This window comes from Pinus tabuliformis, chromosome 5_1 (assembly GCF_031772625.1).
Source record: "Pinus tabuliformis cultivar Carrire ecotype Pingquan chromosome 5_1, CPIR1, whole genome shotgun sequence".
Taxonomy (NCBI): Eukaryota; Viridiplantae; Streptophyta; class Pinopsida; order Pinales; family Pinaceae; genus Pinus; species Pinus tabuliformis.
This window is the reverse complement of record NC_142305.1, coordinates 456,070,316-456,084,869: the sequence shown is the minus strand read 5'-3', so window position 1 is coordinate 456,084,869 and position 14,554 is coordinate 456,070,316. Positions and strand designations below refer to the sequence as shown.

Sequence of the window (14,554 nt, the reverse complement as noted above, 5' to 3'; positions counted from 1 at the left end):
AACAGAAAGTTGCATAAACAACTAACAATCTACTATTGTGCATCAAAGTAAAATGACTGAAGAAATGGGTTGAAATTTAAATGAAGAACATTAGTGCATGAGAGAGAATATTTTTTAGTCTATCATGGAAAGATACATAAAAAAACTCAAAGATAAATATATTCCTTAACCTTGAAAAGACAATATTTTTCTAGAGATGAAATTTCGAGAAAAACATGACTAAACTAAATGCATGGAAAGTAAATGTACAAGAAGACGACTTGAACCCTTACATAAGGAGACTTAGGTCCCTTAGAAGAAAATAAAATTGGAGACAAAATATTTTTTTCAATAATCAACAAATTTTCTCATACATGAAGCATAACAAACTAAAATAATAAAGAAGAAAGCATTTCTCTACTGATCACTCTCTTCTCTAAAGTTTTAAGTCCATACTAGCATACTAAGGCCCCTCTATTTATACAAAATGTTCTAGAGGGGAAACCTCCTTGAAGAGAGGAGCTATTCCCTCAAAAATCTATAAAAGGTTGGATATAGTTCTGTGGTGTACTTGAAGCTATAGGGAGGTGATAAATTTCCTTGAGTTAGCTAAGTCATTTTCATCCTTTAGCAAGGCACAAGACCTATAATCGTTAGTTGTTGGACTCTTGTGTGATTTTCATAAGATATTCCCAATATCCTAAACACTTTAAGAATTGAGGACAGAAGATATGAAAATTATATTTTAACCCTCCTTAGAACATATTATAGCTGAAAAGAAAATGTTAAATATTCCTAGTGATGATTAGATGGGCCTAAGATCATACCTATTTTCTAGGCTCATCACCTACTACCTTCGTGATTTGTTTTAGAGTGCAAGAGGTTATTCCTAACTGTCGGTGGGATATCTATACTACTATAATGGCTTTTCCCTATCTGTAGAAAATGAAGGCCTAGGTTCCCTTAGCCTAGATCCCTACAACAACCACTTTTGGTGAAGCTTCAAACCTGGTTCATAGGAGAGGTTGCAAAGGGTGGAAATCTTTGAATTTAGGTCATCTAATGGTGTGGGGAGCTTTGAGTTAACTTGTCATTAGCAATGCAATAAATTATAAATTATTATGTGTTTGGTGTACAAGGTCTCTTGGTGGCATTGAGAACTATTGGTGTCTTTTGGATAGTTTTGTCTTTAATTCTCTCATAGAGCTCCCCGTCAGAACCATCACCTTTTCCACCATAATTTTATCCCATCCCCTTATTAGTTTTGGCACGGTATCTAAGCTCCCTCACAACACTATTCTAGTTTAGTGTCACCTGGTTTACCAGTCATAACCTCCATTCGGTATTTATGAGCCTTCTCTTCGCTCTCCTCCAAAATTCCTAACATCCATTAGCTATTTCCCAACGTTGTGTCCTATATGCTCCCAAATTCCATGGCACACTAAAGGATGCACTCTCAAAGAAATTATAGTGGTCATGGCCCTTCAGGGAGGGATCATGCCCAAACTAAAGGCGAGCATGCTACTACTATTTTCCTTCCTAGTATTCTCCCTAAAATTTAGGAGGAAATTGAAAAAATGGAAAATTTAAACACCAATGACCACGAGACTGTTATTTCTTTGGAATTCAATTAGAAGTTGCTAGTTGGGACTATGACTTTGGGCATAGTCAGGGAAAGCATAATGAAGACCATAATTCCATCACCCTTCATTGGAAAATGAAGTTGTTCTTGGGACATGTGCTTAAATGAAATATGAGGACCATAATGTGATCATCACATGACTTAACGAAATCAAAAGTGTCGAATGCCAACAATTTATATAACCTTAGTTCTTATGTGGAACATATAAAAGGCCCACCAGTAGGCTCAAGTGAAAAGGACCTAGCCTTAGTAACATCCTATCATAAATGATAATCACCAAGATTTCTTGGTTTAAGTTTTGGCATTAAAAATTTCTTTTCTAATGGCTAGCTACAGGTAGCCAATGATATGTAGTAATTTTGACAATCCTTCTAGACAACTACTTAAATGTAGGATCACTAGTATTAAAGTTATATTTTATTGTATTTTGAAGTATAGGAAGCTAGTCATTTCTAATTTCCCTCATGGAAAACCAAGAGAGTGAGTAGGAAGAAAATTGAACATTTCATGCTAGTATTCATTATTCAGTAGAAGCTCTTAACTAATGAGAGAATATATATATATATATATATATATATATATATATATATATATATATATATATATATATTAAAAAATAAAATAAAATTGATATATCCTTATACTACTAGTGTAGCCCTTTCTTTTTATTTGTACAACCCCATTATTGTATTGTTGTGCCCATGTTGTCCCCATATTGTTATTATTGTGCCCCATAGAAGCCCACTATTGTTCTTATTGTGCCCTTACAATATTATTGTTATGTAGGGTTTGATTATATTGTGATCCCTTAGACTCCTATATATGAAAATGAGGTATTGTAATTTGTATCACTCGAGAATTATTTTTTGTGTAATGTAAAGGAGGTTTCCCACTAGAAGATGCTAATTGTGAAGTCGTTGATCTATCTCTTCTTCTATTTTGTGAGGTTGTTACATAACATTTGGTTTTAGAACTTTGGATTCTAGGGTTTCGTTGTTGTAAACAGGACATCGTGGATGTTTCGCATTAATTTTTTTATATGAAGCTACATAAGCTGAAATTAAAACCTAGTGCAACTAAAATCTTTGTGAACCATGTTCACAAATTTGATATCTTGTCTCACTATATTTTAGGAGATATGATCTGAGGAAGTTATTTCTTTTGCAGGCTCTAGAATTCGATCTCAAACAAGTAACCTTGCAAAAATCATCATAACTTTCTATCTAAGTATCATATTTAAATTTATTAAAAATTGAAAGAAAAAGGACACAGGTTTGTTTCTTGGGTATCATTTTTAAGGCTGAAGATCAAACAGTGACACGTGGCACTTCATACAAGTTCACTCTATTGAACGAGTATATAATCATGTCATCATGGGAGATTGGGCATAACTCTTTCTTGAAGAATCCAATCTTAATCAGACCCATGGGGTTGGAAGGAGGACTCATAGGGATACAACAAGATGAAATTTCAGAACTTGGAGATATGAAATTACAGAGTTGCAATCATTTCAAGGTGGAGCTCATAAAAGAAAGAAAAAGCATGACTCGAATCAAGAAAATAGAAACACCTAGTAAGAAAAATTGAATGGATGGTTTCAAGAATGCGATCGAAGCTAATATAAATAGTTTAAGGTATGGAATGGAAGCTAAGATCAATGGTATAGAAGAAAAAGTTAAAGCCAACATGGAATATTTGAATAAAGACAGTGAAGGTTTGAAGGAAGGTTGGACAACATTTCTACAAGAAAGGCTTCCTAATTGCGAAAAGCTAGTAGAGGAAACTCATGATGAGAACAAAAGAAATGTTAATCATGATTTCATAGAATATAATGTTGGATAGGAGACCCACCATATTCCAAATATCGATATGACGGATTTTTATGGAAAGGATCTCATAACATGGACACTACAGATGGAGCAATATTTTGATCTCCATAATGTGAAAAACACTCAAAAGGTATGTATTATAACTTTATATTTAGAACCCAGTCACTTTGTATGGTATCAATGGCTTTTCTCTCATAAAAAAATTGTCACTTACTCAATTTTTATGGAGGAAATGATAGAACATTATTAGGATACAAGGAGAAACACCTTCTTTATCCAATTGATAAATCTCAAACAAAAGGGTTCAATGGCAGAGAACATTGAGGACTTTCAAAAATCTAATATAAGGGTAAATGATATTCTAGAGGAGCATAGGATTGATGTATTCATAGGGAATTTAAAGGATAACATCGAACATGAGGTTCACCTTTGGGAGCCTTATTCATTGGAGAAGACATTTAGGTTGGAAAGGAAAATTGAAAGAAAAATTATGGCAACAAGGAAGCCTACCACCCATAACTATAAATATGAAAGTGTTGTTGCTCCTAGCCTTCCACAACCTTCAAGGTTGACACCACAACAATTGGAATAAAAAAGAGCAAAAGGGATTTGTTACATTTGTGATAGAAAATACGCTAAATGTCATAAGTGTGGTGAGAAGAAATTAATTTACATAGATTGGGAGGAGGAGGAAGAAAAGGAATAAGAAATGTTAAAAAAAGAGGATATACACTAGGAACCAACCCCACATAAAGAAGAAATGAATCTGACCATATCTTGTGATGCATTGGAAGGAATTATCACATCATTTTTAAGAGAAAATTCTAAGGTTCAAGCAGTGGAAGATCACATTGAGCATCAACAACAAGTTTTCCAACTCTTAAAGGATAGCCTCACTTTGGTGCATAATCAAATGAAACGACACGAAGATCAACATCGAAGTGAAAGAGGATTTGATGTAGGTGACTCAGTATTTTTATGGCTAGAACCATACAAAAAAATTTCCCTCATGCAAAATAAGAAGGATAGTAAATTATCACGAATATACTATGGTCCTTACAAGGTGTTGCAAAAGATGGGTACTATGGCCTACAAATTGGAGCTTCCTCCATCTTCCCGACTGCACCTAGTTTTCCATGTTATATGCTTAAAGAAGGTTATAGGTGACAAGATCACAGTTCAAACAATATTTCTAGAACTTGATGAGGAAGGAAAATCATATTGGAACCTAAAGCAGTCATGGAAACAAGAACCCAACAACTATGAAATCGATCAATTCCAGAGTATCTCATCAAGTGGAAGAACTTACCCACTAAAAATTCCACATGGGAGGATGAGAATTTTATACAGAAGGATTGACAAATACTCAAGCGTTGAGGACACCACTCTTTTAAGTAGAGGGGCATGTTAAGCCCTTATGCTATTAGCACAACCCCTTATTGTTATTAGTGCAACCCCCTTAATATATTGTTGTTCCCATGTAGTCCCCATATTGTTATTATTGTGCCCCATAGAAGCCCACTATTGTGATTGTTCTGCCCTTACAATATTATTGTTATGTATGCCTTGATTATATTGTCAACCCTTACACTCCTATATATAGAAATGAGGCCTTGTCATTTGTATCATCCAAGAATTGTTCATTTGTGTAATGTAAAGGTGGTTTCCCCCTCGAAGAGGCTAATTCTAAGGTCGCTGATCTATCTATTCTTCTATTTTGTGAGATGGTTGCAAAACATTATGCAATCTAAATTAAATATTAAATAAATTAATATTATTATCAAATTTAAGAATCTTCTTAAAATTTTATAAAATTCACTCTTTAATTTTTCTAGATCCATTAAATTTCAAGAATATTCTAAAATTTGAAATATAAGTATAGTGATGTTATTAAATTGGATAATTTTGTCTAATAGAAGGATTGAAGACACAATAGGAATCATGCAAGAATGCATCCACTTAGTCAAAACAAGAGATGTGAAAGCACATTTGATGAAAATTGTCCTCCACACGACGTATGACTATGGATCAGTAGCTTCTCTCAATTATCTTGTATAAAATTGGTTTTTTGCAGAGGCACGTGAAGTGGATAATAGCTTTCTTAACATCAACGTCTATGGTTTCTCTCATCAATGGGATGCCAACTCATTTATTCAAAATTTATAGGGGGCTCCCCCAAGGATATGCACTATCTCCCCTTCTTTTCATTTTGATCATGGATGGTTTCAACACAAGAGTCAAGGCGAGTTGTGAGGAAACATTGATATCTCAATGCAAACTCTCTAGAGCATGAAAAATATCTCATCTAATGTCTGTTAATGACATAGTGTGTGTTAGTGAAACAAAAATCTCTCAGTGGGTGACTTTTCATAGGATCTTCATGGATTTCAGTTATCTTCTGGGATCTACATAAACAAAGACAAAACTGAAGTGATAGTTGTGGTCGCGGATGAACCAAAAGTACTTGAAATAGTGGTCGTGCTTGGAATAAAAATCTTCTCTATGACATATAGTTCTAAATAATTGATATCTTTTCTAAATCCTAACATGTAGTTATTGAATGATTGGGAAAGGCTTCTTTCTAAATTAAAAGAAAAAAAAAACTATCTTGCTGGGACCAAAGATGGCTGACATTAGGTGGTAGAGTCATTGTGATAAATTCTATCTTAACTAGCATCCCAATCTACTCGACACATCTCTTTCATTTTCCCCAATCTGTAATTAACAAGATAAACTCAATGGTGGCTAAGTTTCCTTGGTCTAGTTCTGGTGCAGAAAAGAAGATCAATCTAATTGGGTTAAAGTGCATTTCCAGGTCGATTGCATGTCGAGGCTAGGTAATTATTGACACATGGTGCTTTAACCTAGCCCTTTTGACAACAAATTTGTGGAGGTTATTTTGTGAGAAAGGGTTGTGGTAGAGCATAATGAAAGATATATACTCTCTTCAATGCAGACTCGAGGAATGGATTGTTGAGGGGGCATCTTCAACTAGTCGACATTCCAAGATTTGGGGCAGTCTTAGAGTTGCCATTTTGTGGCTAAGAGGTAACCTTCGATGGGTGGTTCACAATGGAAAGAGGATCCACATTGGTTTGGACACCATTAAGGTTTTTAGTGATGCCACTCCATTCCAATATAGATAATCAACTCTCTTTCCTATAAGGGGATGAACACCCTTGCTGACCTATGGGAGAGGTATAGACCTTTGTGTGTTGCTCAAATTGGTCACATTCATGGAAAATTGGTTTACAGGAGGACATGACAGCGATGTGGGAATGCTACTATAGTAGTCTATGCATGGTCAGTGTCCACTTATCTCTCAGTCTCGATAAGCTAGTGTGGTGGGACGTAAATGTGTAATGGTAGAATATGTATCAAGTAGGCCTATGACCACATCACTTTGACCTCTTTTCCCCTCCCATTGATGGAATGCACGTTGTCCATTTGGAAATGGGATGATCCCTTCAAGCTCAAATGCTTCTATTGGCTTGTCATCCATAATAGAATCCTCATGTCGAACAATCTCCTAAAGAGAGGCTTTTCTGGCCCCAGATGATGCCCTTTTTGTAGGTTGGATTTGGAGAATGACTCTCACATATTCCTGTGTTGTTCTTTTTCCTCTGAAATCTCGGTGAGGCCATAAATTCTTTTGGGAAACCCTGTTGTTAATGGATGCTCCATCCATGATTGCATCCTTCTTTGGAAGTGCAGAATATAGGCCTACAAAATTGTCCCTCTATATGTTCTATGGGGCATGTGGAGGGCCTGTAATGCCCTTATTTTCGAAGGAAAAGCTGAGGACATCAAATGGGTTGCTATACATATAATGTCATTCTTCCAAGGGATTGGGGCATACAATGTGCTTGATGGGTTGGCATTCATAAAATATTAATCATTGGCAACTCCTTATCTACTATTAACTCTATGAGAGGAATCTTGTTTCTTGATGTCCCTCATCTCTACAACTCGATGGTGTGGATTAGGAGTCTAGTGCCCCTCATCCCCATAATGTCCTTCACCCATATCTACGGGGAACAAAATTGTGAGGCACATTCTCTTTCCACTCTCTGCCTCTCCTTTGCCCCAAATTTAAGTTATTTGAACTCTTTTCTAGTGGTAAGAAAGTTTTTTTTGAGATCTAGTTCCCTCCTCTATCTCTAGTTTTTGTGTTTCCATTTTTGCATTGAAGTAAAAGGTTTTTTTACTCATTTCCCATGTTTATGATTTCTTTTTTTGCTACTATGGGTGATGTATCTCTAAGCTCTTTGGATTAATGATTTGAAAACACAATAGGTTTTGTCATGAGACAAACACTTATAGAAAATGCTTACACAGACTTACTCCTGTCTGGGTCTGTGGGTCCTATTTTCTAAAGAATCCTGAATATGTAAAACTCTCTCTTTAATGGCAGAAGCAACGTTTTTTATCCCATTAATCCAATTAAATGATCGCTGACCCAAGGAACCAATAATTAAGACTACCATATAAACTTCATGTAAACTTAATACAATTATTTAGTAGATAAACCGAAAGCTTGGAATGAAAAGATCGTCAGAATTGTTCGAAAGTGTTCGAAAGTGATGTGTACTCAAGTCCACAGGGGCCAGAGTCCTGTGCTTCCCCTCTTAAAAAATAAATAAATAAATACATCAATATTGATTATCGAGATGTAATTCCAAAGCATGCGTACTCATGTCCCACCCTTCCCCTCTCAAAAAAAATTAAATACATACATCAATATTGATTATCAAGATGTAATCAAGTACGAACGATGTGTATTTATTATTAGCTCTAACATTTTGTGGAAATGTGTTTATTATTACCTGCAAACTTTTATAGAAATTTGTGCCAGGGACGTTCAACGGTAAGCTGAGAAGTCCGTTCCTCAAAATATAGTAATTCTGTTTCATCTTTTCCAGTTCGGTGCCCGGTTTAAGACTTAGCACGTTGTTGGCGATGAGTGAGAATATCATCTGCATCCAAATCAAACCAATTAACCTCCAAAATCTTATTATATTGGTTGAAGATCAAAGCCAAATGACTACCTCTTCAGCTTCATGCCTGACATTCACATTTCTCCCTCGCCATCCTGAGAGAGTGGAGGTTATGGTATTTTGTACTTCTGACAGAAGCCGGCTCCTCGCAATAGCAGACACGCGCGTGGCAGCTCCTCGCAATTTCTTGTGCTCAGCTCCATCTCTTTTGAATTCCGTTACTCCAAGTAACACTTCCACGGAGGCCGGGGTATGTTGAACTAAAAGCCGACCATCGTTCTCCAGAATAAAATTATTGATATGCGGATCAGTGGAAATTATGGTGGGATCTCCCAATAGACAAGTTTTGAACAAATTTCCATATCTGCATAAAACGTGAGTAATTAATAGACATCCAATTATCCTGTTGTTGAGTGTAAATGGGATTCATATAATTCGACAACTGGAGAAGATATAAGATTCCTATCATCCCAAATATAAAGAATATTTCCCAATGACATTTTCAAGAAACTTTCGAAATAGACAAGGATAAATCGATACTCGATACATTGAACGAACTCGCTAAAGATTATAGACAAAATATCTGCGTATAGCTACACATCATTTAAACACAACCAGCGTTTTGATAAGCAGTTTGAGGTTCATTTGCAGGTTGGATCGTCCCAAATAGTTGCAAGGAAGTCATATTTACAAACATTCTCCCTGTCCGTCCGTTTCAATCAACCATTTCAATTTCCCGTCCGTGGTATTGAGCAATCCATGCTGCTTGCTCGTTCTACGCCATTAATGCCCCGTGCTCCTTTAACTCATTTTTGCTGCAGTTGCTTTCCTCTGTGGGATTGTTTGGATTCACGGTCTGCTACAACTACCTTCAACTGCATTCCTCTGTGGGATTGTTTGGATTCACGGTCTAGTACAACTACCTTACTATGAGATTGTCCCTACTCACGATCAACTGTGCTGGGTAATGTTTCTACTCAAAATTCCTTAACGCATACTGCTTCCCTACGTTATTTTTGCTTCAGGTTCTTTGTTATTGTCGGGACTCACGATGCATCTACCAAAGATTCCTTTAATTTCAAGGTACATCTTTGTTCTTTGGACATTATAAACTATTTCACTGTTTCCAAACGCTTTTCACGATTTATCCATCAATTAACCAATGAAATGAAATGTTCAAGGAAATTTTTCCCACTAAAACTGCTTTCGTGGAAAGCAGTTTTAGGGTTGTGTTATTCATGAGTAAGCTAACTACGAAGATATTAACCTAATCTTTCTATTTTGTTTTACTAAAATTGATCCCAGTGTTCAACAATCTATCTCTAAATTAACGGGCTAAATGACTAAAGAAATCTTTAATAACAGGATTCACTGCCAATTGTTTGATTAGTTTGCACATTTTCACTGTAATAGATAGAGAAACAAATAACATACTCTAATCTTAAAAGAAACATTATTTATAATTTAGTATGGTCTTTGCAAATTTTCCAATATAAATTGACCAAATGAAAGTTTACTAAAATCTTTACTTTTTATTAGGAAAAATAAAAAAATAAATAAACAATTTTTTCTTATCTACAATTATTCCAAACTACTGTTTCATTTGATTTTAATGGTAACATCCGTTATGACTTTTTTTTGGCCTAACACAACTAACACAACTATTCTGGTTTGCTATAGAGTTCCAACTAATGCATCATTTGAATTTTAAATGTAATATGTAATGTTCATTGTGATTTGCTTTTGGCTTAAAATAATTATTCTATTCTGGTTTGCTATAGAGTTCCAACTATTGAATTTGAATTTTAAATATAATTTTCATTGTGAATTGCTTTTGGTTTAAAATAATTGCTCTAGTTTGCCATATAGTTGCATTGTTTACATTTTATTATTGAAATTTTATTGCAATAACTATATTTGATTCAAGAAATAAGTCTTTGACAACAACCATACTTTGCCTTTTAAAAGATAGCACATTTTCAATTAATTAAATAATAATTTTCATTTTTTCCTAGATACTATATGTTGTAATGTATTGCTCCTTGGTCAAATTGGTTATGGCTTTTTATCTTTTCAGAATACATAAAATCTATAAAGTTTTAATAAAATTCTTTTCATTTAATGTAATACTGGTTAAACTATTCAATAATACATTCATTTAACTAAATTATTATATGCAATTAAGAGAAGTTATGCTTTGTTTAAACACTACCTATAATTTCTTATATCATTTGTTTGAGTACAGACAATTGTTTTAGGGCAGTGGAATTGTTGCGTAGATTTATTGCTTAATTTTAATTAATAATTAATAACATACATTGATTTTGAATCCTTGCATTAAAAATTTGAAAACTAGATTACTATGTATGATTTAACTATTTAATTATATAATTTTGTTAATTTTCTTTTGACACTTCTAACAAACATTACACAAGAAAAATAAAACATAAATACATATCTTCAATATTTATTTGTCAATTTTTTTTTAACTTCAAAAATATCTATCACTTTATACTAGAGATCATGTGTTGATTTCCATTTGTTGAGACAATTAAGAAATTTAAAATTATGATTAGTTAATACTCTTTAATGAATTAAATTAGTTTAACAATTTCTTGAAAATGTAAACCCACTTAAAACTGTTATACATTATTTTAAATCTTTTATTCCATTTTTTTATTTTAAAATATTACAAAATTTTTAAAATCCTATGTCCAATCTTTTAAAGGGTCTGAATGATAAACCTTCAAAGGACCGTATGAGGAAAATTAAATAAGTCACAAATAATATCTTCATCGTCAATATCTTTTAAAGGCTCTGAATGGTAAACCTTCAAAGGACGCTATGAGGAAAGCTAAGTAAGTCACCAATAATATCTCCATCATCAATAATTGTCTATTCTATATTCTAAGAGGATAAATATCATAATGTTAAGGAGAAAACCAATAAATATAATAACAATAACTTATAAAATTTTCATATGTAATCAATGAAAAAGTGAATTATTATTAGTAAGAATATCATCAAAGAAGATGAGGAAACACTTTCTCCCTCAAAAGAATCAAGTCGACATAAACTTGCAAATGTCACTATCACCCCAATCAAGATATTGAAAAGCATGCTTTTTTTTACAAAGATCTAAGAATGAAACTTTATTATCATCATTAATAGCATCTATATCCAAACATTAGGGTCAAAAATCATATGAAGTGGAGGACCAATATAAAAATGGGACAAATATATATGATTTATAAGATGATTTCATCAAGTTTAGCATCATAAAGACAAGGATGGTAAAGGTACTCATAGTTTTATGGACACTATAATTATTATAGTGATTATATGATTTTTTTTATTTTTTTTCCAATAATTTACCCTAAATGTTAAGTTATAGAATAAAACAATACAATAAAATGAAACTCTTATCTTTCTCACTTATGTGAGATTTCATATAACTTAATAATTGTTGGAAATACACATTTTTCCATGTCTCAACCCCTAATTAATATTAAAGTTATGAAATCTCTATTTTGAAATTGTGTATTTGATGATATTGAGATTTGTGAATAATACCTTATCATAGTTATTAATAAATAAATAAAAATCTTATCCAAAATGTATATTACAATAATACTATTTGGAATTATAAAAAATAATTTTAATTTAGTGATATGAGTGAGGATCTATAGAAATATACTAAATAAAATGCTATATAATAATATAGTTATTAGGACAATTGCATAAGTAATTCTGTCATATCAAACACATCCACAACTACACTAATAATTATTAACTATAAAAAATTTTTCTAAACCTTAATAATAAATATAAGTTCTATAATATAGGATTTAACATTGTGGTTTATTATAAACTCTTATATTAAACTTTATATTATAAACCTTATACTTATTATTATAAATTTCTACTTTATACTTTTCCTTATTATTATAAATCTCTACTTTATACTTAATAATTGTTAATGTGTTTATGAATCTGCTTCATTTACAGCTACATATGTATATTAATCAGATTTGGTTGTGCTACTATATATTTATAACTAATTCAAACAATAGATTTAAATGATATAGCATAATGCTTTTGGTAAAGGTAAAAAAATATTCTCATTATTCTGAATTTAGAGATGCTTTTGTTAATTATTGTAAATTTTAAAATTAGTAAAACTATTTTCTCATCTAAATAATCTATTTTTTAAAATTATAATCAAAAATACATTTTAAATAACTAATCATCCTAATCTCTTACACAACTATATCTCAAAATTTCATTGCAAAAACTAAACTAGAATTCTCAAACAGCGCCGTCTTAAACCTCGATGTACGCGTCTTCAACATGCGCTTCACATCCGTCCGTTGGACACAAACTATCAAAGATACCTCCTACTGCTACTGGGCTGTAGAGTAGAACCCTAAATACAGATTTCCAATCTTGAAATAATCTCATGCATTTATTATCAATCAATGTATACTACTCTAGCCTTCTGTTTCCACAGTTGAAATAATGTCATGCATTTATTACCAATCTATACTATTCTAGCCTTCTATAAAATCTCAACTGCAATGGAATGTTTATTTAGAATGATGGGAAACGATTGTTACTTTTCACGGCGCTTCGCAATAAATCCGTCCGGTCGAAGATAAAATGATATAAATTCTCCTAGAAGGGGCCATCCCATTGTTCCGGGTGGCAGGTTGTGGCTCCACTTTTGTCGTAGAAAGAAATGCCACACTACCAGTGCCCCTGCTACTAACATCCATATCATCAGACTGCTCTCCATTGAAGTTGCAGGATTTGGAAGCTAAGGAAAAGAAATTCGTTGGGGTATTGGCGCTGATCCCTCAATTATGTTTGCAAATTGATTTAATTGCATCGAAATAAATAATAAAGTGGTTTCCAAATTTTTAATTCGGGGCGGGAGTGTTGGTCCATTATATATTAATGCCTATGCAGCGAACATCACTTCAGGGGTATCATATGAAACAGGTTATAATTAAAATACGTAAGCAATGAACACAACTCGAATTGAATTATTTTTTATTGTTGATATTTTAATAAAAAAAAAATTATAAATTATATTTAAATAATGAAATTTTTCGACGATGGGAAGTTCTTATTTTGTTTTATTCTATTTCTCTTTATAATATTGTTGGAATGTCAACTTCAGGCATTTTATCTTTGAAAATTAGTACAAAATTTACTGTGAAATATTGATAATTATCCATTTTGGAATATTTAATAAAAATTAAATTGATTTAAAAAAATTACTCAATCATGTTTGCAATTCCTTTAGCCGAATTGAAATAAATTACAAAGTAGTTTCAAGTTTGTTAATTCAGCGCATCAGAGTTAGCTTTATTAAATAGCGATATCCATTGAGTGAACATGACATGACTAGAGGGTTATTTAACTAAAGAGGTTTAATTCCTTTAGCCGAATTGAAATAAATTACAAAGCAGTTTCAAGTTTTTTAATTCAGCGCATCAGAGTTAGCTTTATTAAATAGCGATATCCATTGAGTGAATGACTAGAGGATTATTTAATTAAAGAGGTTTTAATTTAGAAGTCTAATTATATTCACGGCACGGCATATATCGTTGACATTTTTTTTATTAAAATAAATATATTTTTAAATAATTATATTTAAATATTAAATATTTCATCATAGGATGGGAAGTTTTTATTTTATTATATTTATTTTTATAAGAAAAATGTTATTAAAAATGTTGTAATTATATTTACTAGCAATTAATATTATATTTAATAAAAATTAGATATTGAATTGTTTTCATTCTTGATATATTTTCAAATTAAAATATCTAATTATATGTTGACATTAATTTATCAAAAGAAATACATTTTAAAATTAGGTTTAAAGAATTATATTTAAATATTAAATATTTCATTATAGGATGAAAAGTTTTAATTTTATTTTATTTGTTTCTATAATAAAGATGTTATTAAAAAGGTTGTAATTATATTTACACGCAATTAATATTATATTTAATGAAAATTAGATATTAATTTTTTTTATTTTTTTATAGATTTTTAAATTAAAATATTTAATTATATTCTCTAGCATATATCGTTGA

At 32.1% G+C, this 14,554-nt stretch overlaps 1 protein-coding gene across 1 annotated transcript; it reads right to left on the bottom strand.

The window, feature by feature from the left end:
* Positions 1–7,967: 7,967 nt before the first annotated feature.
* Positions 7,968–13,140, bottom strand: LOC149165456 (3-epi-6-deoxocathasterone 23-monooxygenase CYP90D1-like). The gene is made up of 4 exons (XM_089429815.1): positions 13,064–13,140; positions 8,574–8,811; positions 8,277–8,426; positions 7,968–8,075 (listed from the first exon to the last, which is right to left on the bottom strand). The coding sequence occupies exons 1-4, from the start codon at positions 13,138–13,140 to the stop codon at positions 7,968–7,970; spliced, it is 573 nt and encodes a 190-aa protein (XP_089285941.1).
* Positions 13,141–14,554: the final 1,414 nt, after the last annotated feature.